A 26629-nucleotide genomic window follows, 5' to 3' on the forward strand; every position below is an offset into this window, starting at 1 on the left:
AAGCGCTGCCCCGTGGAATGGCTTGCAGAGCATACACAGGGCCAGTAGTGTGTGTAGAGCCCAGTGTAATTAAAGGGTGCTATAGTGCTGGCAGGACTGAGGTGAAGTTTGTCCCACTGACTCAAGGGATATTTCAGGAGGTGTGTTTAAGTGACAGAGTTGTGAGGAATGTTCCAGCAAGACTCTGAATCTTCGTTATTAACAGGGACGCTGGGGTTACTGTTTTCAATCGCAACCTTTGTCTGTGTAGCTACTTGTTTGTTGGTTTATTTATTTTTAATCACTGGGACACCAAAGGAAAAGTTCATATCAACCCAGTGCAAAAATATTTTGACATTTGATATTTTTTTGGCAGGCCCTCTGCTCACTACATTACTTTCGTTGATTAAATGTTTAGTTTAAAACAAATGGACCTCCAAATGAGAATAGCTTCTGCATGATTTGAATCACCGGTAACACAGTTGGCAGTGTGTCACTGTTCGGCCCACTCTGCCTCAGACCTTTTTGGAGGCACATGGCTACCTGAAGGGATTCGAACTTGAGTGTATTAGTGCTGTAACTCCTTCTCCTTCATTGATTCAGATCGCATCAAATTTAAATGGAACTGTGTGAATTATACATATTGATACAGTGACCCTGAGAGCTCAAAGCACTGCAAATTAAGAAAACACATGAAAATAGACAAAACTCTGCAAATTAATGGTACGGGTCCATATACGCGTTTTCGCAGAAGGAATCACCCCGCTTCCCAGCATTGCAGGCCAGTTTCTCTTCAATAGTGTATATCCATGACGATTCACTTAGGGATTGTTCAGGTGCCGCCTCAAATTCCGCTGGATGTCCGTCCCCTCCCTCTTTCTTTGTGTTGGCGTTCTAACCTCTGGTGGATTTGTGAGGACTATGGTTAACTGCTCCTCAGATCTCTGCAGGGTAAATCCAGACAGCTAGCTAGACTATCTGTCCAATCTGAGTTTTCTGTTGCACGACTAAAACTACTTTTGAACGTACACATGTTCCACCAAAACAAGTTCCTTCCTGAGGCTATTTAGCAGAGGCACCGCTGCTCCGTCCGGAGCATAGCACCGCCCAAGACGATTGTGATTGGTTTAAAGAAATGCCAATAAACCAGAGCACGTTTTTCTCCCATCCAGGAGTGCTGTGTGGATTCGCCAGACCTTCCTCTGCAGCGCTGTGGAGGAAGGTTTGGCAATTCAAAACTACTCTTCAATGACCACTGGTAAGCAAAAAAAACAGGCTCCATCCTCCAACAGCCAGATGCACCTGATTGGACAAACGTGTCACGTGGGGCTGTCTGCTCCCAGATTTTGTAAGCAGACCATAATGGCGGCTTGTTTGGAATACAATCTCTTATTTTATGAAAATAGATCACCGAAATGGGTTTCTGAAAACATTTTATGCAAGAAATAGGCTATGCAAATACTGAATCTGTCTCATTTCAGTTACTACAGTTACTTTTAAAACATGTAATAGGGGACAAGCAGGTAAACTCCCAGTAGGATTTGCTGTCATGACTAATAAAATGAAACCTATCACATTCCTCAATTAGTTTATCAGTTACAAATTAAATAGGATAACTGCTGCCCATTCTTTCTTTACAAAAAGGGTCAGTATACATTTTTAAATAGTATTCATGCTGTTAAACTGCAACTCATTTTTGACTACTTTTAAACCATTAATGCTTTTTAATTAATTAATTAATGCTAATTAAATGCAATTTATTTTCGTCCTTGAACAGTACTTGGTGACAGTTTTTTTTATTTTTATTTTATTTAACGTTTATTTAACCAGGTAAGCTGATTGAGAACAAATTCTCATTTGGAACGACGACCTGGCCAAGACAAGGCATAAAACGTGCGAGACAACATAAAGTTACACATTAAATACGCAAAAATATAAACATACAAAATACAGTAAAGAGTCTATGAAAAAATATGGATCAAATATAAATACTAAGTTTAGTACAGAATCTGTATACAGTTTGTGCAAATGGAATAGTACAACAAACAAACAAATATGACAGCAATGCAGGTAAGATTGTGCCGTTATGCAATGGATCATAACAGACAATAGAGTGAACATGTGCAACACTCCATGAGTGATGTCAGAGAGTTAACACAGTGGGCAGTCGGACAAGAGCCCAGACAACAGTTCTTTAAAATAAAGTAACTATAGCCAGATTACATAACGTTAGCCTGTTTCACAATTAATTGTGTGCATTTCGTTAGATTATTTGAATTGGCAGGTTAATAATAGGCTAAAGGCTAACTCTAGGCTAGTATCTGAATCATGTTATCACAATGTGAAAAACCTAACTACGTCTTAGCTCTTTTGCATGCTTTTTCTTAAATTGCAGCACGTTGAGCTCTCAGGGCCACCGTACGTTGACCCTTTCAGTATCAAACAAGTCACTATGACCTCAAATTAATAAATTTAGCACAAAAAGTAAGGAAATTTGTGTTTGGTAGATTATTTCTCTGTGGTAACAATGCTTTTTGGCAGTAAATCTTATACCGTTGGAAAGCCTGTTTAGTTCCCTTTCAAATGGTGAAAAAAAACAGTGTCTTAGGTGGTGGGGAATTACATATTTATTATGCTCCTCTGTAATTTAACTCATCGTTACAGGATGTGCTCTGTAATAGACATTGTCATTCGGCAGGACAAAGCCAAATAGGAAAGCCAAAAGCCTCCCCAGACTGAACCGGAGAGTTAAAGGGCAAAGTTACTGCAGGAGGTGAATTTGAGTCATAAAGTATAAATATCTGTCAAAAAAATCTAATCAAACACACTGACATGAAACACATTCAATTTAATTGTATTCATAGTGTCAAATCATGACAGAAGTTTTCTCAGGACACTTTACAGATAGGAGGTGTAAACCACACTCTATATTTTACAAAGACCCAACTATCCCTGCAACTACGATCCAGGTGCCGCCACAATCCAAGGAAATCTGTGAGGCAAGAAGGCACAAGGACTCCGCACATATTGATATCAAATAATGTGACTTACACTTTCCAAGGATAACATTATCTCTAATGTCTATTGAGAATAAACATCCATAAATCTGCTTAGGAATCATAGAAAAAAAAGATATTTAAGCATTTGCCTGAGAATCACCACTTTTTTAAGTTTTCTTCAGTATCAAAGTATTCCAGTACTAGTTGTCTGTCCATCCATGGTACACTGCAAACGGGAAGTGCTAATAGCTAATTAGCTGTATAATTAGTGTGGTGGTGGTGAAACATTACCCACAGATGGATTAAATATGGGTTAAAATCCCTAACCAGCACCTCCCCTAGAGAAAGAAATCATGTCTGAATGCTTTACGCTAAGAATTTCTATTTTGATTTACTGATTTGAATATGTATCCTAAGCACACTATATAATGATATCATTCATTTATACAAAACAAACTAAGAACGAAATTCCATCAAAGTTAATTATTTTGTGATAAATTACTGATAAATGCCCGGTGAGAACATCAAACATAAAAATTCATAATGTGTGTTTTAGGTTATTTCAAGTAATCATATACAATACAATGAATACAAGTAATGCAATTGTGGTCCCAATGTAATCAGTAAGGAGTTGTATTCTGTGGTATTCATGCACAAAGCTGACTCTGGCTATTGGCTATAACTGCATCTTTCTCTGTGTTATTTTCCTGCAGTGGTGATCATGTGCATGGGAGCAGACAAAATACGAGAGATCATGCTGGCTGCACACAGACGACGGTTGACCAATGGCAGTTATATTTTCTTCAATGTTGAACTCTTCAATGCCTCTTCCTATGGTAAAGTTACCATCATATTAATTTTAAATGTGTTTTTTACAAACTGAAGTAATGATAAAAAATCTACCAAATCCATCGGAATCATTTTTACATTTTCTGCAGTCTTAATGAATGACTTTCCATGCATCTACAATGCAGTCCATACATATGTGACATATTATCTGTTGTTTTGGCTCTGTACTCGTTAAGAATGTGAAAATGAACCAGCATTTGTCGCAAGTCAGCCAACATGGTTGTGTTGGTCACTTTGGCACGAACAACATGCCCAAACTGATCCCACAAGTGTCCAATGGGGTTGAGGTCAGGACTGCTGGCATGCCATTCCATCCTCTCCACTCCCACATTCTGGAGGTAGTCTCTGATAAACCCTGCCCTGTGGGGGCGAGCGTGGTCATCTTGGAGGATAGAGTTCGGTCCCAGACTGTGGAGATATGGGATTGCCACTGGTTGCAGAATCTCATCTCTAAATCAGGCACCTGATTGGCAACACCTGGGGGTACCAGAAGCTCAAAACAAGTGTCAATAGCAACAACAAAATAACCTGTTTGGCAATGGCAGAGAAGATTTGGCAAATTGTTCATGGGCGCAACCCACATACTCAGCGCTGCTGCTCATCCCACAAATGTTCCTTACAAATGGGGCACCATTTGAAAGGGAACTAAACAGGCTTTCCAACAGTATAAGGTTTATTGCCAAAAAGCATTGTTACCACAGAGAAATAATCTACCAAACACAAATTTCCTTACTTTTTGTGCTAAGTTTATAAGTGGTGAACCTACAAAGGGGAAAGGACTGAGGCATGTCGTGGAGGGTGATAGCAAAGGTGCAAATCTTGTTTACTGGAGTTTATATGCATAGCATAACTTTGCTGGATGTGCCATTGTTCTGTGCATATGATACTGTCATATAGTTTGCTTTTGGTTTGTTGGCTCTTAATACGGCAGATGTTGGGAGAGAGATTTTTTTTTATGTACTGTGATCGGGGGGATGGGGATTGGGGGCTAATGCACTAATGAAAATTCAATAAAAACATTGTTAAAAAAAAAGTCACTATGGATACCGGCCAATTTTGACAAGTCTGTTTTGGTTAATATTCGACATTGCAGGCTGTATTTTGGCGCATAACACAAAGACATTTTTCTGAGGTGCGCTGACACTGTGAGTCTGTTCAAAATCACATACTAACAATCAGTATGTACTGCGTACTAAATTAATGATTAAGTATACCATTACCAGCGCTGTTCACACTGAAGTAAACTCTGCATCACGACTGTATCATCACGGCATACCGGACCGAGCTGTGCTTGAATGACAATTGTTTATCACAAATGTAAATCAACATCACCTCTTTCACTCAATGTAGTATAATTAAAGTTAAACTTAAATATGTTAGTGTTAAATATGTTTTCTACGGCACATTATAAAATGTGTTTTTTATGATCCAACCCTATATCTAAATGGACCACATGGAAGAAAAAAATGGTTGTCATAGCACATCTTGCAAACGTTGATTAATTTTCATTTAAGTGGAGGCAAATTAAGAAGTTAATGGAAACAAATAAAGGACAACTACAAGGTGTATCATAACATCACAAAACAAATCTGAAAACAGTGTCTTAGGTGGTGGGGAAATTACATATTTATTATGCTCCTCTGTAATTTAACTCATCGTTACAGGATGTGCTCTGTAATAGACATTGTCATTCGGCAGGACAAAGCCAAATAGGAAAGCCAAAAGCCTCCCCAGACTGAACCGGAGAGTTAAAGGGCAAAGTTACTGCAGGAGGTGAATTTGAGTCATAAAGTATAAATATCTGTCAAAAAAATCTAATCAAACACACTGACATGAAACACATTCAATTTAATTGTATTCATAGTGTCAAATCATGACAGAAGTTTTCTCAGGACACTTTACAGATATAACCACACTATATATTTTACAAAGACCCAACTATCCCTGCAACTACGATCCAGGTGCCGCCACAGTCCAAGGAAATCTGTGAGGCAAGAAGGCACAAGGACTCCGCACATATTGATATCAAATAATGTGACTTACACTTTCCAAGGATAACATTATCTCTAATGTCTATTGAGAATAAACATCCATAAATCTGCTTAGGAATCATAGAAAAAAAAGATATTTAAGCATTTGCCTGAGAATCACCACTTTTTTAAGTTTTCTTCAGTATCAAAGTATTCCAGTACTAGTTGTCTGTCCATCCATGGTACACTGCAAACGGGAAGTGCTAATAGCTAATTAGCTGTATAATTAGTGTGGTGGTGGTGAAACATTACCCACAGATGGATTAAATATGGGTTAAAATCCCTAACCAGCACCTCCCCTAGAGAAAGAAATCATGTCTGAATGCTTTACGCTAAGAATTTCTATTTTGATTTACTGATTTGAATATGTATCCTAAGCACACTAAATAATGATATCATTCATTTATACAAAACAAACTAAGAACGAAATTCCATCAAAGTTAATTATTTTGTGTTAAATTACTGATAAATGCCCGGTGAGAACATCAAACATAAAAATTCATAATGTGTGTTTTAGGTTATTTCAAGTAATCATATACAATACAATGAATACAAGTAATGCAATTGTGGTCCCGATGTAATCAGTAAGGAGTTGTATTCTGTGGTATTCATGCACGATCTGACTCTGGCTATTGGCTATAACTGCATCTTTCTCTGTGTTATTTTCCTGCAGTGGTGATCATGTGCATGGGAGCAGACAAAATACGAGAGATCATGCTGGCTGCACACAGACGACGGTTGACCAATGGCAGTTATATTTTCTTCAATGTTGAACTCTTCAATGCCTCTTCCTATGGTAAAGTTACCATCATATTAATTTTAAATGTGTTTTTTACAAACTGAAGTAATGATAAAAAATCTACCAAATCCATCGGAATCATTTTTACATTTTCTGCAGTCTTAATGAATGACTTTCCATGCATCTACAATGCAGTCCATACATATGTGACATATTATCTGTTGTTTTGGCTCTGTACTCGTTAAGAATGTGAAAATGACAAATACAAACTTGTGACTGTCACGTTTGGGCCATTAGATTTGATTTAATGACTATATGGTGTAAAACATTTTTTAATTTCTCTCAAGAGTTGGTGGAGACCAAACCAGAGCTAAAAGTAGAGTAAATTAGGAAATCGGACCTTCATCAGGAGGGCACAAAATTCCAAATGAATAATAATCTTTTTTTCAGTCAGCTGTTTGCTAACATTCTGCTAACATTCTGTATTGCAATCCGGCATGAATGTCGGACATGTTACATGCCCATTGACCTCCCCAACCACAATATTACTTTGGGTCTCCAAACATCCATCACATAAAGGCACTCTACTTGATGCAATGGATGCTGCAGAATCGTAATAAGGGTAAATCTGAGGGGAACTGGGCAGGGTTCAGACTTTGGGGTTCAGAGTTGGTTTTCTTCTTTCTTTTCTTGCCTTTGGTTTGTGACATTTTGGTGTCTGTTGTGCTATTGTGTTTATTACGTTTCAAAAATGTTTTCACCTGAAGGCCTCTGTCCTGTAGTGACTGCACTGTAGCTACTAAGCTCAGCAGCCATGCCTCACTGTAGATGCACTTAGTTTAATTCTCGGGATCAGTATTTAAAAATATTATTTATATTAAACCATACTGTTTGACAATAATGTTTGGATAATGTTGTTTTTTCTTTATCTTATGATTTAAATTCTAGGCAATGGCTCGTGGAAGAGAGGGGATAAATATGACAATGATGCGAGGCAGGCCTTTGCTTCTCTGAACATTGTGACACTGCTAAGGACAGTCAAGCCCGACTTTGAAAACTTCTCAGTGGAAATGAAAAAGGCTGTTGAAAAAGCTGGGTTTCTTGACTGCAAGGACTGCGGAAGTGTACGTATGTCTGTTTATCTCATGGAATCTCTCTGAAGTATTAGTGACTAATGTATGATGCATTTGCAAATGCTGATAAATTAGAACATAAGATCAGACTATTTATCCAGAGGGAAGTTGTTGTACAGCAGTTGCTGTACAATGTAGAAAAGTGTGCAAAAAAAGGAATATCAATTGCAAGTATAAAAATATAAACAGATATCCAAAATCTACAAAATCCAAAATATACAACTTAAGCATTGTAGTTCACTTTAAATCTTACATGGACTCCTGCCAAATCTACTTTTAGCTGTCTTTGTCCAGCCCTCACCTTATCATCACTCGCTCTGTGGCTGCAAAAAAATAACACTGTGCATTATAAAAGTAGTTTTTATATGTATATTATTTTATATGTCCACCCAATTGCAAATTTGATTTTCAGAAAATTACCACAACACTACATGTCGGGGTTATGGCGGTTATACCACAGGGGGACAGCAAGAACTGTGATTGGTCAGAGTGGGCTACTTTTGTTTTATCATGGCATTTTTCCAATGTTAGTGGAGATTGTTGATAGTTCCATAGTTTTGCAGTTATTTGGTCTGCAATTTGGTCATATACTGTATATATTTACACTTTTGTCCAGGCTCTTTGAGCTAGCCCAGAAACATCCCGCACACAGGAAAATATAAAGAGAATCCAGGCAGAGGGCAGGGTCTCGGCAGATACAGACACCCACACACTATTGGGTCATAAGTGAAGTTGCTTTTGTATTAGTCTATACATTGTTTTTGAGGAAAAGCTTTGCATATTATACCTTTTTAAGTTATCAATTCTACAAAGCATGTGTTTTAGGCAAAAGTGGAATTTAGGCCTGGGGTAGGCAGTTTTCCTATGGCGTCACTGGGCTTAAATAATCCATAATAATTAGGGCTGTCAGCATTATGTGTTAATCGCGATGCGATTAAGGGCCAAGCATAAGGCGTTAATTTTTTTTTAATTGCATGCCGCCATTTATAAAAAATTAATTTATTTTCACTTCACTCAGCTTCGCGTCGTGCCTAACCTACTATTTTGACCCTTTGCCGCACTTTGCCATACTTCCTCGTAACACATCCTGCTGCTGCAGGCTGCAGGCATGATGGAGAAAGACAGCAGCAACACAATTCTGAATGGCGCTTTCTATTTTCCAAAACTCCCGGACGGGTCAAAAGCCATATGCACCTTGTGTAAAGACGAATTCAAATATCACCGAAGCACGTCAAGCTTGAGCTACCACCTACGAGCTAAGCATAGTCGTACAGTTAACGTGACTCAGGTTGATGCTAGCAGGCTCAGGCTAAGAACTATTTTGGAGAGTGCTACTTGCCGACCTGTGGATGAAACCAAATCCCCAAAAATTACTACAGCTCTTGTAAAATGGGTGGCAACTAACTGCAGACCTGTCAGCATCGTAGAAGACTCGGGTCTTAAAGACTATGGTTGGCATGTTCTGACCCGTCTTATACATTGCCGTCGAGGGGGACAGTAGTTTCATGCATACACAGCCTGTACGACACGGAGAAAGCAGCCAAACTGGAACTGCTGCAAAGTGATGCAAGGTGATCACTGGACGTCAGTGAGTAATCAAAATTATTTAGGAGTTACTGCACACTATATTGACTCTAGATTCAAATGTGTGACTAGATTCACACATTTTTCTTTTGTTTATAGTAAATAAATGAATAATAAACAAATACAAATCTTAAAGTCAAGTTCATAAAGTCACTTTCTTTGCATTCATTTGATTCCCAAATAAGATACACTGGTATGGAATTTTAATAATGTGATAAAACATGCGATTAATCGCGATTAACTATAGAAATTCAGTGATTAATCGCGATTAAAAAATTAATCATTTGACAGCCCTAATAATAACCTTTCACCATATTGTAATTCAAGTGGTCTGAGAGAAAACTAGACGTCTGCACTTCCTTTTGGCTCTGTTATCAGGCTTTAGAAAATCTACTTTGACCAATCACAGAACACTTCAGAGAGAGGACATTCCTATTGTCTGTTCTAAAAATGCAGGTGCGCAAAAAGTCCTGCAGAAAAGGTTGATATTCCAGCATTGGCAACAACTGCCAAGACTGCAAAGCAACTCAAAAAAGGAAAGAGGCACTTATCAAAAGAGTCTAAAAGAGAGACAATAAACGCAATAAAACACTTGCCGGCATCGTTAATATCGTTTCAGAGATGGAGACAAAATGTTTTGCCTTCTGCTAATTGTAGCCAAAGTCTTAAGACTTCGGCTAAGTTCATGTTCATGTGGCAACCTAAAGCCTGGAATCACAGTATGCCATCTTAATGGGTTTTACAACCCACAAGTTTGCAAAGAAAACAGTAATTTTCATAGAATTGCATCTGCGTAACAGGATTGGGATCACAATGACAGGATGAAGCACGTACATATGCCCGTGCTCGTCTGGTGGGACGGGCTTAGAACAGAGCCGCTGGAGTTGGGCTGTATTTTCAAATTATAATTATTTTTTTTTATTTTTGCCTCCTTTTAGAAAACCGTCGACCCCAGCTTTAAATATACAGTTTGACTGTCATTCAGTGTAATTTCAATGTGAAATTTTCCATTTCAGGTCAACATGTTTGTTGAGGGATTCCATGATGCCATGTTGCTGTATGCCATCGCCTTGCATGAAGCCATGAAAAACGGATACAGTAAAAACAACGGATCAGAGATCACCTCACGCATGTGGAACAGAACTTTTGAAGGTAAAACACACTGCTCACACTGAATCAGTGATGACTGCCACTATGATTATGTTGCTAATGTGGTTTGGTAAAAATCTAATGCAAAAATCTAAGTAGAATTATTTAGAATATCCTTAAAATGATATACAGCATTGCAAAGCTTATAAGAGTAGATTAACTCCAAAAAAATGTGGCATGTTTGCTTTTGGTTTTCCTTTTAAAAGAAAATCATGATGAATCATGATGTCACAGGCTTAAACATGGATGACTTTTTCTAAATCTTAAGGTGATCAGAAAGTCCTGACATTTGGGTACAGGGTACTGAGCTGGAAGAAGCTAGATTTTATAACTGTTAACCTGTTTATCAAATTACAAAGTGATTTCAAGGTTTGCATAGAGTTTGATGTGGTTGAGTAACTCGTTAAGGGACTGGATGGTGGTGCTGGTGGAGTTTGGGGAATTAAACTAAACTAAATTAAGTATGATATGTTTTGCTTTGATTGGCTGTTAGCCATCCATCCTTTGATATCATCCAGACATCTTGCAAGGGTAGTGGGTCCAGACTGGTCATTGGGTTGGATGGGTTAGGGTTAGGGGTTAGCTGTGTCAACCACGTAGCAGTGGAACGAGATTGGAACGAGAGGAAAATAGGAGGGGGCTAAGGACTGAGCCTTGAGGGACTCCACATGTTGTTGTTGTTAATAGTTACGGTCCTATCTGTGATATAAGCATGGACGTCAGGGTCATTATATAAGGGTGGGACAAGTCACACCCACTTCTTAAAGTTATGAATTTAGACCTTAGACCCCCCCCCCCACACACACACACACACACACACACACACACACACACACACTTTTTCCAAGTCTAAAATCAGTGCATTGGTCTACCCACTTCTTTTTACAATTATCACTTGAAATGATAAAGGCTCTTGCAGATTACAAATAAGTACAAAATGTGATCCATACCATGGTGTTTTATTTTTAGCTCTGTTCTTAAAATTCCATCAAACTTATTTTTATTTTTACAAAATAAACCAAAACACTGACAATGAGGAAGATCTTCGGCAGATAATGAGAATAAACATTATACCCTCTACAATTAAAAGAAACCAGGTTTGAATTAAAATACTATATTAATCCCGCAAGGGAAAATAAAAATTGAATGACCAAGTACACAAAAAATAAACATACGGCTAACAACAAGGACAACAAAACTGAACAAGGTCAACAAACATTTGACTATGTACACATATAAATTTGTATATAAAAATTGAATATATGCATACACATACATTTGCATAAACATACGTACATCCATACATACATGTGAACAGACAGCTCTATGAGAATTGTAAGCAGTAAGACAATAGGTCAGTGCCAATGGTCCTGGAATAAATAGTTTGCCTACTGTATATATCTGAGGTAGGTGGATATTACAGTGTATACAGTGTATATACAAATATTTACATGTTTAAATGTTGTTTTTAACACTATTAAATATATACTTTACTGAAAAGACGATGTTTGGTGTTACAGAGTTATTGCACAGGGATTGATCCTGACAAATGGACTGGTGTGTCCATTTTTGTGTCTCAATTCCGATACTTCCATAACTTACATGTAGTAGAGTGCAGTACGTAAATTTTGACAGGGTAGTGTTGTCTCAAATCGGGCATGGCAGTTATGCACTGACAGGAATTGACTCTTCTTCTTCTCCTGTGTAATGGTAAATTGCAGCTGGGCGGAGCATTAGTGCCATCTATTGTCGTCCGCCTGGCTTGTTTTCTCACTATCTGATGGCAGTATAGTGGTACTTATCGAAAAGTTCGTGTTTTGCCGTTGCAGCTTCCTTGCCTGCCACTTTCACGACTTTAAAAAAAAAACTTTGCTGGTCCTGTAGCTTCCGCTCTGTAGCAAAGATGGCGACCATAGAGTGCAAGTAGTGTCCAGAAATCCACACTCAACATTTTGGCCAGGTAAGCCGATTGAGAACAAATTCTCATTTGCAACAATGACCTGGCCATGATAAGGCATAAAACTTGTGAGACAACATAGAGTTAAACATTAAATACACAAAAATATAAAGATCCAAAATACAATAAAGAGTCTACAAAACATACAGATCAAATATAAATACTGAGTGTAGTACAGAATCTGTATACAGTTTGTGCAAATTGGAAAGTACAAACAGCATTAAACAGATATAAAACAAATATGACAGCAGTACAGGGAAGAATGTGCCACTATACAATGGAGCATAAGAGACAATAAAGGCTAAAGCTAACTCCACATCAACTCGCTCTTCCAAGCCTTTTCCTCGCCAATGTTTGCTCACTGGTGAACAAAATGTATGAACTGTGGCTGCGGATCACCACAAACAGAATGATTATGGACTGCAACATCATGATTTTCACAGAAACTTGGCTTAACAGTGGAATACCCAACAGCGCTATCGAGCTAGCTGGACGCTGCCTCCTCCGTGCGGACAGAACAACTGATGACTGCGGAAAGACCCGAGGTGGGGGTTTGTGCATTTATGTTAACAAAACGAGTGACTTCAACCACTCAAATTTAAAGATTGTACTGCCTAAATTACATCAAAATGTATCATGGCCCACAAGAGGAGAAACGATTTTAGACCAAGTCAACACAAATGTGGCTGATGCATACAAAGCTGCTCCCCTCACCCATCTAGGACACTCAGATCACCTCTCTTTGTTTCTACTGCCCAAGTATTTAGCATTCATCAAACGTGTTAATACAACAGTAAGGACAGTCAAAGTGTGGCCAGAGGGAGCTGCCTCGGCACTTCAGCAGCGTTTTGGAGACACTGACTGGAGAGTGTTCGCAACTCAGGCCACCCACGACTTCCACACGGACTCTTATGCCTCCTCCATTCTGGACTGTACCAACTCAAACATCAACAGTGTCTGAAATAGATTACCACTTTCCCTAATCAGAAGCCATGGATAAACAGTGAGATCAGACTCCTGCTGAAAGCACAAGACATTGCATTCAGATCAGGTGATGCTCAAGCCTATAGCTCATCCAGGGCTAACCTGAATAGGGGCATCAAAAAGGCCAAGCACAACCACAAGCTAAGGATTAAGGACCACTTCAAGAACAACTCTGACCCCCGACACATGTGGCAAGGCATCCAGACCATCACAGACTACAAAGCTACTAACTCCACCCCCCCTGTCACCAAAACCTCCTTGCCTGATGAGCTGAACCACTTCTATGGCCACTTTGATAGGATCTGCAGATCACCAGCCCCTCACACTCTCCACCACCGATGTGCGTGTGGCACTGAGCAAGATTAATGCATGCAAGGCTGCTGGTCCTGATGGTATCCCCGGACGCGTACTCAGGGCCTGTGCTGTGCAGCTGACTGAGGTTTGGACTGACATATTTATGTCACTAGCCCAAGCAGCTGTCCCTGCGTTCTTCCATCTTCCTACCTCCATCGTGCCGGTGCCAAAACACTCCACTGCAACAAGCCTTAATGACTTCCGTCCAGTTGCACTCACCCCCATCATTATGAAGTGCTTCGAGAGGCTGGTCCTGGTCCATCTCAAGACCTGCTTACCACCCTCACTGGACCCCTTCCAATTTGCCTACCGTCAGAACAGGAGCACAGAGGATGCCATCTCTACAGCACTTCACTCTGCCCTGTCCCACCTTGACAATAGCAACACCTACAGTTGTGTTCAAAATAATAGCAGTCCAACATCACTAACCTCATGAATCAAATTTATTGGTAAAAATGATATTTCTACATGGCAAATAATTTACTAGTAAATGTTGTAGAGTCATAGAAAACCAACAGACCCAACAGTCATGACATGCATGCTGCTCTTTCTGTGTAATTGAATCTGTAATTGAAAGGGGCATGTTCAAAATAATAGCAGTGTTGTGTTCAACTAGTGAGGTGATTGATTCTGTGAAGAAACCGGTGTCAATTATGGCCCATATTTAAGGAAGGAAGGAAGCAAATGTTGTGCATGCTGGTTATGGTGCATTTCACACTGAAATACTCAGCAAAATGGGTCGTTCCAGACATTGCTCTGAGGAACAGCGGACTTTGATTAAAAAGTTGATTGGAGAAGGGAAACCATATAAAGAAGTGCAGAAAATTATAGGCTGCTCAGCCAAAATGATTTCAAATACCTTGAAATAGCATCCAAAGCCTGAACGACGTGGGAAAAAACGGTCAACTACCATTTGAATAGATCAAAGAATAGCCAAAATGGCAAAGGCTCAACCAATGATCAGCTCCAGGAAAATCAAAGAAGACTTAAAGTTACCTGTGAGTACTGTTACGATCAGAAGAAGGCTATGTGAAGCTAAGCTATCAGCTAGAAGCCCCCGCAAAGTCCCATTGCTGAAAAAAAGACATGTACTGAATAGGTTGAAATTTGTCAAAGGACACATTGACTGGCCAAAGGAGAAATGGGGCAACATTCTGTGGACTGATGAGAGCAAAATTGTTCTTTTTGGGTCTAGGGGCCGCAGACAGTTTTTCCCGACGACCCCCATGCACTGAATTCAAGCCACAATACACTGTGAAGACAGTAAAGCATGGTGGTGCAAAAATCATGTTATGGGGATGTTTCTCATACTGTGGTGTTGGGCCTATTTATCACATACCAGGGATCATGGATCAGTTTCAATACATCAAAATACTTGAAGAGGTCATGTTGCCTTATGCTGAAGAGGAAATGCCTTTTAAAATGGGTCTTTCAACAAGACAATGACCCAAAACACACCAGTAAGCGAGTAAAGTCTTGGTTCCAGATGAACAAGATTGATGTTATGGAGTGGCCAGCCCAATCCCCAGACCTCAATTCCATAGAAAAATTGTGGGGTGACATCAAAAATGTAGTTTCTGAGGCAAAACCCAGTAATGCAGAGGAATTGTGGAATGTAGTTCAATCGTCCTGGGCTGGAATACCTGTTCACAGGTGCCAGAAGTTGGTCGACTCCATGCAACACAGATGTGAAGCAGTTCTCAGAAATAATGGTTATGCAACTAAATATTAGTGTAGTGATTCAAAGTAGAGCAAACCCTTGAGACATTTTTCAGTTTATACAGTAAATGTTTGAGTTTGTAAAGAACAATGCAAATACTGCCTTTATATTCTTTTTTCTTCACTTTCTGGAAAGGTATAACACAAACTTGATCATTTTTGGTCATGTTTTGATTTGGAATTGAATGTGCAGTGTTCCCAATGCATTGACATTATGGAATTAAAAACTATTCTAAGGATTTTGAGCATTATTCACTTTTTTTAAACCCACTGCTATTATTCTGAACACAACTGTATGTGAGAATGCTGTTCATTGACTTTAGTTCAGCATTCAACACCATCAACCCCTCCAAACTGATCACCAAACTCAGTGAACTGGGTATCAATACCTCCCTCTGTAACTGGATTCTGGACTTCCTAACCAACAGACCTCAGTCTGTTAGGTTAGATAATCACACTTCCTCAACAATCACCCTGAACACCGGCGTACCACAGGGATGTGTGCTGAGCCCTCTCCTTTACTCCCTCTTCATCTACGATTGCACACCTGTACATGGCTCTAACACCATTGTCAAGTTTGCAGATGACACTACGGTGATTGGTCTCATCAGCAACAACAATGAGATGGTCCATCACCTATTATTGTGGTGCACTGACAACAACATAGCTCTCAACACCAAGAAGACCAAAGAGCTCATCGTGGACTTCAGGAAGTCTAAAGCTAGCACACACACACACACACACACACACACACACACACACACACACACACACACACACACACATTCTCATCAACGGGACTGAGGTGGAGCATGTCACCAGCTTCATGTTTCTGGGTGTCCACATCTCTGAGGACCTCTCTTGGACCCTCAACACCTCTACCCTGATCAGGAAGGCTCACCAGCGTCTCAGCGTTTCTGAGGAGACTCAAGAAGGTCCACCCTCTCTCCTCAGATCCTGGTGAACTTCTACCGCTGCACCATCGAGAGCATCCTCACCAACTGTGTCACAGTTTGGTATGGCAACTGCTCTGCCCATGACTGGAAAGCACTGCAGAGGGTGGTGAAAACTGCCCAACGCATCACCGGTTCCTCACTCCCCTCCATCGAGGCCATCTAGGGCAAGCAATGCTTGCGTAAGGCACGCAGTATCATCAAAGACTGTTCCCACCCCAACCAGAGACTGTTCACCCCTCTCCCCTCCGGGAGGCAATTCAGGTCTCTCCGCACCCGAACCAGCAGGTTCAGAGGAAGCTTCTTTCCTGCGGCTGTCACCCTACTGAACTCTAGCTCTGCATCCCGGTGACAATTAACCTACTAATGGGTCTGTAGTTATGCTTCCTGATATACAGTATACTGTATAGTGCCATCAACAATTGACTGTAAAACAGTAATGGTCGTAGCAGCAGTGGACTGCAGTTTTAAAGCCTTGAGTTTGCCAAGTTGGCTGTTGCCATCTTGATATCTTGAAACCAGATGTGATGATTTTTGGACGAGAGGGCAGAGCTGGGGAGAACGATACGACCCAGCCAGTATCATCTATGGTTTCAATGGCACTGCGCTAAGCTAAACGCTAAAGAGGGTAACTTTCTGGTTTTCATTGGCTGAAGCTAGTCATTCAGTGGAGTTTTTACCAGCAGGTAAACTCGGACCTCTGTGCACTGGCAACGTTCATCTGAATGTACGGCAGTACACAGATCTGGTTGAAAATGAACTAACTTTCCCTTAAGTTACCAGCTAACGCAAGGGCTAGCTTGGTTGGCAAGGTGCTACAGAACGCTGAGCAAGACATTTTTAGACGACGAAAATGTTCCAATCAACTTTGATGAAGTCAAAACACACAGTGAGAGGGTCCAAGTTTAAGACGGAAACATAGAACATCCCAAAAGAAGTTCACGGCTATTGTCATGTACACAATGCCATGGCTAGCATTGCTAAGCCTCTATCATGATTGACAGGACAAGCCCCTAAAGCATCCCCTGCTTTATTAACAATTTGTAAATAAATGGGACCAAAATTTACAAACTTAAGACTTGAATTAGCAACTAGCAATTGAGACAATAAACTCTTCATGAAAATTTAAAAAAGTTTATTGAGGTGATAAATCCAGTGAGAAGTAGGGTCATTTTCTCATAGACGTTTTACAAGCCAACTTTTTTTTGCAAAAAGGGAAGTCTGCCTCTGCTGGAAATTGGATAAAATGCAGGTTTAAGGTACTTTCACATTGGCTTAACTTATCAGACCGGTTTGCCCTGTTAAAAAAATGCTGGCATAATTCTGTTAATTCAAACTCAATATTTCCTGCATTCCAAATTAAAAGTCCTGTAGCATTTCAGTGAACAGAATCCATTCATTTCCTAACAGGGCTTTTATTGGCAAGAACGTGTCGTGTCAGTGACATACCGTACTTCAAATGTAGCTATTGCCATCTTGTGGCACTTGTGCGTTACTATGGCTTTGTCTGGGACATAAACACACACCCACAGTGTCTACAAATGGGACAATAACACTGCTGAATGAGTAATCCAGAACAACAAAGTGTTACAAAAATAAGCATGATTATATTGGTGAATTTGTTCAATTAAAGGGATGGAAATGTGCATTATGTGTGCACAATATATGACAGGCACTAGGAGTATTACATTTTTTTATTTTTTTTCCCAGCCTGTATTTGGGTCCGGCTTTAATTTGTTCGTGGGACCTATGTCCTCGGCCATTACTTGAGACCCAGCTTTTATTTGACTACGGGCTTTTTATTTGAAAGAAATGTGTGTTTGAATGAAATGTTTGATTATATGTCCTGGAATGGCATTTCAGTAAGCTAGAGTAGTGGCAAAAATTTTGTTCCTATATTTTCTTCGGAGTGTGAGAAGTTATGTTGTCATTATTTTCATGGTGGTGGACAGGAATCGCTGGCCAGGTATCTATGGATGTCAATGGTGACAGAAATGGAGATTTCTCTTTGATGGCCATGACGAATGTTGAGGCAGGAACCTATGAGGTAAGAAGAAGCAAAATTCCAACATTGTTACATCTTTGCTAACAGGCAAAATATGGTAAATGTGCTAGTAAAGATTCAATTGGATGAAAATATCTTATACTAACTTACAGGTGGTGGCCAACTACTTTGGTAAAAATGAAACTTTTCAGCTGCTGCCTGCCTTCAACGCTGACCATTTCACCCTGAGAGGAAGGCATAAAACACACACAGAGATACCCGACAAATCATGTAATTGGACACAACTGTTTACTGACACCTGTGAAATTTAACTTGGAATTTGTATGTTATGTACAGTATGTTTGACAGAGTACATGTTTTGCTCTTCCAAACAGGTGGACTAGGAGTATCAGCGTTGACTGGAGTCATAGTGGGAGCTGTTCTAGGAACTGCAATGCTTATAGCATTCTACTTTTTCAGGTAACAAGGTGATAGTTATCTGCTCATTTATAATAATATTATTGGGTTCAAGTACTACACTGTTTGTCAGGTACTGTCGGCTGGCTCAGCGGTCAATTTTCTGATCATGCACAACAAAACAGAACATGTCAGAATAAAATCAGCCTTCCAATACCACCATGGATATAGAGCCATTCGGCCAGCCGGAGAGCGGAGTTCACTTGGCGGCCAAAACAAAACACTTTCACCCAGGAAAGGCTTGTTCGTTCCTCGGTGCCACGCCGTGCCCTCCTTCTAGCCCCGTTACATCACAGTTTAGATAATCATTTTCAAGTTTTCACCACCAAATAAGTATAAGGCCAGCTACACACTGGCTGCGTGGCGTGAGCGTGGCGTGAGCGTGGCGTGAGTGTGGTGGTTCTGTTGCGTGTCAGCTGCGTGGCGGCTGCATGGATTTTTCTGTCTTTACACACCAGAAACGTGTCTGATGCGGCGCTGCTGCTGCCGCTGCTAGCCTTGTCTGTACACATGTATGTTTCCCATTGATGAAATGCACTCGAGCAGTAGTATACTTCATGTTAAACATAAATATAGACTGATCTGATTACATCAAAGACGTCGGCAGTATTGACGGCAAAATAGGCTACAGAATATTTTGTTCGTATTGACAGGTGCAATATTTGAAAATAGATTTTTTTTAAATTACATTTATATCTGCATTTATGTCAAAACCTAGAGACTTTCAAACATCAACGTGTCATTTATTAATATGTATTTGTGTCAAAATGACATAAACATCTTTTCCTATTCTATTTTGCCTGGAAACGCTTCCAACACGCTTGTGTGTCGTGTGAATTTTCTAGCATGGACGTGTTTTTTCCTGAGACGTGCGTGTCACGCAGGCAGTGTGTAAGCTCTAACCTGTTAATATGTGAGCCAAAATAAAAACGGACACGGCAGGCAGCTGACACACTCGCGCGACACATCCAGTGTGTAAACGGCCTAAGACTTTGTAGCTGCTGCTTCCCTAACTCTCAGTGTTCTTGGTGAGAAAGACTTAATGAAAACTGAAAGGAATGATGGTGAAAACTACAGAAAAGAACAGGTTAAAAAACAAGATTTTTTTCTCTAATGTGATTCCTCTGCAGAAAAAACTACAGGATAACCATTGAGCGGCGCACACATAGTGAAGAGTGTGACACCGGGAAGCACCGTCAGTTACGAGAGGACTCCATCAGATCGCACTTCTCAGCAGCATAATCCTCAGCAGGAGCAGCAGTCCCTTCACAGAGAATCACACATCTGAATGTGACCAAAGACTTTGCAATGGTTGTCAGTGGAGCCATGCTGTTAAAAAATGAGACGTTTTGTGTTGTATCCTTTAATGTTAATTGACTTATTGTAACTCAGGACAGTTGTAACAGTCACAAAACACCACTTACTTTGATTGTTCTCCATAAAAAAGGTATATGATTGTATTGGTGTATAGAAAGCTTTGGCCCTAGTATTCTTTAAGGATTTTTAAAGAATGTGTTTTACTTTTTATTTTCAGATTGTGGTTACCACGACTGTGAATGATTCAGACTGTGTATCTAACACTACATTTGCATGCACTAGTGGGGGTAGTGAGGTCTACTTTCGCCTCTCAGGTCAAAAGACAGGACAAACAGAGGCCTCATGTTTAAGGTTGGTAAACAACAATGGCAGAGCAAAACTTTTAAGAAATGCTACAGCTGGAGCTAACCGACTAAAAAGGGATATAGGCTAGATCTATATCTATAGGCTATAAGCTACTGATATTAAGCTACTGATGTTGTAAGGTTTTCAGTTCACCATAACCTTTCTGAGATCCAGCAGCCTCCATACAAATCAAATTTCTCATTCCTAACTGAGCTCATTGCTGAAATGAGAAATGAGAAACACTGGGTCACATATCATTGAGTACATCTCTTCTACATCTTTAGATTGGCTCATTTACAATATTTCCTTTTAAATACATTGCTACCTGCATAAGAAGTTGTGGTTCTACATTCTGATAATGCCTACTTAAGTTTACTTTATTAATGGTTGGTCAATCATTCATAATGCTTTATAGAGCAGTAGCCTAATAAACCAGAGAACAACTTGGGTTGGGTTGTATTCGTTTTGGCTTCACAGCTGACCATCCTCCCAATGAATTAAAGGAAAACTACAATTTATTGCAACTTGGGTTTTATTTTCATAACTCTGGCCTTTGATCGTCTGAGCTGTCTGATCCTTATCAAGTTTGTTCCCTGATGAATCTTGTTTAGCAAGATAACTGTTTTCACCAGTTACTTTGATGAGTACAATGTTATCAAAAGTGATGGCCAGAGTAAATAGAAGTCTAGGAAAAAAAGAGATTCATAGAGCAAGCTAAAAAACATAAAGCAAGTTTCCTGCTGAAGAAGGAAGAAGGAAAAACACAAAGGTTTCTAATAATGGCTTATTAAGGACGCATTCATTATTGAAAGAGTTATCAACATTACCAAAGACATAAGTTGCAAAGTAGTTGCAGTATTCCTTATCAGAAAGTGGAACTGAAATCATAATTAATTGTGATAGTAATGATAGTTAATTATATTGCTGTGTTATAAAAGCAGTGTGAGATGCTTTCCATAAACAGTAGTGACTGCATGAAAAAAGTATTTCACTCTGCGTTAGTGACCTTTAGTTTTTTAGCAAAGTCTCATTTGGGTTGAATTATTCAGCCGGATTTAAAGACAAGGTTTTTATAGACGCAAAATAAAGACAGTGAACTTGGTAAATGGCCTACCCAGCCTGCTGGTTCAGTTTGTGTGTTTGGGGAAATATTCGGAGAATAAACAAATGTATTGTATTTAGGTTCAAAAACAGTTTTATTCTGGAGTACCACATTCACTTGCTTTATTCAAAGCTCTGTATAATATTACTATAATAACTTTTGGTATCTGGTAAAGTGACTTAACAGTGACAATGTATTTAAATTATTTTATGTTATTTAACAAATATATTTTAAAATATGTCTCTCTCAATATTGAATTTATAGTGATTTTATTAAACTTCATCCTATTTGGTTTCTTCATATCATGATTTTCTCCTTCATATCCTACAATTTAACTGCACCTCATTTCTATCCCAACGAGGACATGGTATATTTTTCATATGCTATAATATTAGTGTAGAGACTGTTTGATTTGTACAATAGCCAGTGATTTGGATTTTATTATAGTTTTATTCTTTCGATTAGAATTAAAAAAATAAATAAACTAAAATTACCTGTTTCAGAAAAGGCATATATTACATATGTTTCTTATTTTCACCACAAATTCATAATGAACTGCTGTCCTACATTTACGGCGAGACCATATTTTTGAGGTCACTTCCAGTCCAAACCAAGACTCCAATTCCCATTCCCAGACCAGCATGATTGTAAGTTAAGGTTATTTGAAATTAATGTTTTATAGATTTGTGAGACCAGTCCTTCAGTTCTACTAAAACGTAGTGTTATCTGTATCTGATTCTTTAGCATCTATTATTATTGTAATAGTGAGTTCCATTTGTACTCGGAAGTCGGATTTTCCGAGGTCAAAGTCGAAAACTCGCCCCCTGACCTCGGATTTCCGATCTCGGAACTCGGGCAACCACACAGAGTACCCCAAGCTTAAAATCCAACATGGCTGCCCCGTGCACCAACAGTGGTGAGAGCTGTAGTAACATACAGTTATAAGCACTTCTGTCTTATTTGTGTCTCACTAAAAGTCTTACACACAGTCCTGTCCATCTTCTATCTGTGGACATGTTACACTGTTTTTTGTGAAAACAAACAGCGTAATGCGTTGTTATAAACTGGCATTGATTGATTGCTAACAATGGCTAACCTGGCTAGAGCTAATGAAAACAATAAGAAATCAGACTTGTAACTGGAACGCATTCAACTTGGCTATGACATCATTCCCAGCTCCAGCTTCTGAGTTCCGCGGTAAATGGAACGCACTATAAAGGCAGAGAATTTAGGTTGAAGAAAAGTTTAACAAACCCAGTGAACATTGGTGCAGCCTTGGACTAAGATGCATCGACAAATTCTGTTTTGGCTGCTACATACAATGCATTGCCACATTTGAACTCCCTTCAATGTCTTTTGGGGTATGCAGTAATGTGTGAGTATGATGTAGTAATTAAAGGGTAGGAACAAATTAAATAACTGGATGTAAATGAATGACTAAAGGTAAAGAGCACAATCTATTAAAGTAAAGTTCAATCTTTTTATTTGAGCTTTACCAAAAATGTTTCCCAGACCCCACACTCCATACAGTAAGGTCTTGTTACGGGCTGTTAATTTGCCACATATTTAGAGATGGCGCCACCCACGAGAACCACACCAATCTATTTTGTAATGATCACAACGACAATACAATCATTCCCCAACCAGAAAGCCTGGATGAATGGAGAGGTGAGGGCCCTATCCAGAGCCAAAAACATTGCCTATTGTTCAGGTGAAAAGGAAGCACAGGCAGGCGATCCAGACCATCACAGGGTACAAAAGCAGGCGCGCCCCCATCATGTTTGCTTGCCATGTGAGCTCAACATCTCCTTTGCTTGCTTTAATCTCCTAAACAAAGAGTCAGCTGCCAAGTCTACTCCACTTCCAGAGGACCTGCCACTGGAGCTGTGACAAAAACCTTGCTGAGAGTGAATGGAAGCAAAGCTGCTGGGCCTGATAACATCCCTGGCCACATACGAAGAACATGTGCTAGTCAATCTCATGCTGCCATGTTGTCATACTGCCATTATTAACATATCACAGAGGCTGCCATCTCCACTGACCTCCAGTCAGCCCTCACACATGTTGAAAATAACAACACCTACATCAGAATTTCTCAGCATTTAACAATCAAGCCAATTCAACTGAAAATGTAGCACTCTGGGCTTGAGTACCACACTTCCTAACAAAACAGACCCCAGTCAGTTCGGATTGGTGGTCACACTCAAATTCATCTGTCCTTCAATCACTGTCAGTCTGCCTCACTGAAAAAATATCCACACCCACATCCTTTAGTACACCCCTGAACTCAATCTGATAAACGTCAACTAGAGCAGCTTTCAAAGAAAAACCACCTCACAGTACACAGCCTGGCATACAAATACTAAATGCAGAAATACAAAGATGTGTTTAACACCTTTAACCCCACCTACTACTCTGGCCTTAACCATTTTGGTTCCACTGATCCCGCTGATTGATAAATGTAACTCCTTCCTGTCATTCTAACAAGCAAAAGTCGAGACCATCTACAAACAACTGGGGTCTCATTTATAAAACTGTGCGTAGGATCCTTACTAAAAGTGTACATACGCCCAAAAGCCCCCACAAGTGTGCATACGGGAATAAGCCTCTTATCCCGCCCTGTACACGCCCATTTTTAACCATAAATAGTCAATCCAAATCACCTTATTAATGCTGATCAGTATGTTAATGACCCTGGCAGTTGTTCTTTCGTTACACCGAATCATGATGACTGGCGGGGGAAAACCAAAAAACTTCTCAGACGTTCAGGAATTTCTGCAAATTGCATTATAATTTTGGCTTATTCTTGCACAGTGTAGGGAAACCTGATCTATAGACTACCTATATTAATAATACTGTCCAAAATGGCAGGCATTACGGCACTCAGGGACAGCTTTGATATACCAGACCTAGATTTAACAGAACTATATATTATATCCAAACAAGCCTTAGTGATAAAGTTGAAGATTATATATAATATTTATATAAAACACTTAGCTGTCTGCCATTTCCCTCTGGAAACATCCGGTTTCCCCCAGAGTGGCGAGGACCTATATTTGGACCGGGATGGCACGGTTCCGGCACGTTGCCCTCTCTACTGGACCCAATTCAGTACATAGATCCAAGAGCACAGCTTTAGGGAATCTAAATCGGCATATTAGCCAGTCATCATCATGGTCCCTGAAGTCTCTTTCTCTCCTGATTCTTCCATTGGGGGTTAGTCCTCCTGCAGGGCCAGCAGGGCCAGCAGGGCCATCATGCAGCATTACGCACGGGGGTCACTGCAGAATTTATGTTTTCAACAATTTCTGATTGTTAACACCTTACCAAAATGACACCATCAACTAGTGGTATCCCCACCCCGAGATACAATTTGAAGACGAAAGAAAGTCTATTAGGCAAACACACTTTTCTTCATGCAGGTTTTGTCACGGACAGTAATAAAGTTAGGACCGATAACGAGGACATTAAGTGTAACGATTGCGCGAGAGCTTAACGGCTGTATTTCCAGACTTTGACATTTAATGATATATGCACAGTATTAAAGACAGATATTTAATTATTTACACTGTGTTCTGCAGTTATCTAATGCTAGGGTATTTGATGCTATCCTGTATTCAATGCAGTCGGGCCATCTCCTCCTTCTGCGCTCCGTAGCAGACTAAATAACACTGCTGGATTTAATCTTCATGGTAACGTGGATGATATGGAGTGAAAAAATGTGCATGAGGCATCAATACTTGAAAATATTACGAGTAATCGTTATTCCCACATTTACTTTCTGCAGTCTGACTTCAGTTCACCACCTCATCATCTGTGTCGCCAATTCCTATTTTGTCTCCAAAATGTGCATACGCATGGGTCAGAGTTTGCGTGGAGGACCGCACATTCTCCTGTCAGGTTTACTTTTATAAATCACAACCTTTGCGTGGGAAGTGGCATACGCACATTTTCAGCCCCATTTATAAATGAGACCCCTGGTCATTTCCTCAGTATCACTGGCACTGCCCTCTTCTGGTGAAATCATACTTCTCCGACCAGCCCCAGTCTCTCAAGGTGTCCCCCAAGGTTCAGTGCTTGGCCCCTTCCTCTTCATCCTCTAAATGCTTCCCCTTGGTCAATTGATACGCCACCATCGCCTATATTTCCACAGTTATGCCAATGACACCCAGCTTACATCTCCAACAAACTCATTACTGCCATCACTCATTTCCCCCTCACAAACTGCCTCACTGATATGAAATCCTGGATGCAAGCTAACTCAAACTTGTCAGCAACAAATCTGAAATCCTCATTGTCAGCCTCAAAACTCTCAACAAATCCTGCCCTGATTTCTCACTCTGCATGGATGCCTCCACTGTTAGTGCTTCCACATCAGTGTTGGGGAAGTTTTTCTCCCATCTAGCAATCATATATCACAATCAACTCTCTCGCGCCACACAGTTCAAAGTACGTATTACAGCTACGGTAGTCTTCACGCTTCAAAAAGCTGGTCTCTTGCTCTATTCAATATCCTTTTTCTTTTTCTGGGCGAAGAAGAAGACTCCTGTTCCTAAAATTTGGATTTTGAATACGTGTGGTCCTCCATGTTTCCTTCTTCAAACTTCCGGGACCGGGAAGCTACGATACCCATTAGCAGCATTAGCAGCAGCTGTGAGTTTATCATGTGACAGCAAAAACGCGAATGGCAGAGCAGTATGTCCTGTATGTCTCTTACCGGCTAACGTATTTCAAGATGGAGCATGAATATGGAGCGTCTACCCCAGTTCATGCAAACGCAAATGTAAAATTTCAAGCCAATAGGAATACTTGGAATTGATGGTGGTGGTAAATATTCATGGAAGTTTGTGACAGGCGACACAGATTTGATAATGAACAACTAAAAACGTTACACACTGGACCTTTAAAAACAACGCTCATCCCTCTCCTTCTCAGCCGCTAAAATGCTAATCCACACTTTCATCACCTCACACGT

At 39.9% G+C, this 26629-nt stretch overlaps 1 protein-coding gene across 1 annotated transcript in view; it reads left to right on the forward strand.

The window, feature by feature from the left end:
* The window catches only part of npr3 (natriuretic peptide receptor 3), a 35558-nt gene extending 13604 nt beyond the window's left edge, over positions 1 to 21954 (forward strand). The window contains exons 2-8 of the mRNA XM_078249983.1: positions 3692 to 3814; positions 7545 to 7720; positions 10330 to 10465; positions 18382 to 18476; positions 18587 to 18704; positions 18809 to 18893; positions 20021 to 21954. Of these exons, the coding sequence (XP_078106109.1) occupies positions 3692 to 3814; positions 7545 to 7720; positions 10330 to 10465; positions 18382 to 18476; positions 18587 to 18704; positions 18809 to 18893; positions 20021 to 20132 (845 nt within the window). The 3' untranslated portion in view covers positions 20133 to 21954. The remainder of the gene's footprint in view (positions 1 to 3691; positions 3815 to 7544; positions 7721 to 10329; positions 10466 to 18381; positions 18477 to 18586; positions 18705 to 18808; positions 18894 to 20020) is intronic.
* The last annotated feature ends 4675 nt before the right edge of the window (positions 21955 to 26629 follow it).

Source organism: Sander vitreus, chromosome 5 (assembly GCF_031162955.1).
Source record: "Sander vitreus isolate 19-12246 chromosome 5, sanVit1, whole genome shotgun sequence".
NCBI lineage: Eukaryota > Metazoa > Chordata > Actinopteri > Perciformes > Percidae > Sander > Sander vitreus.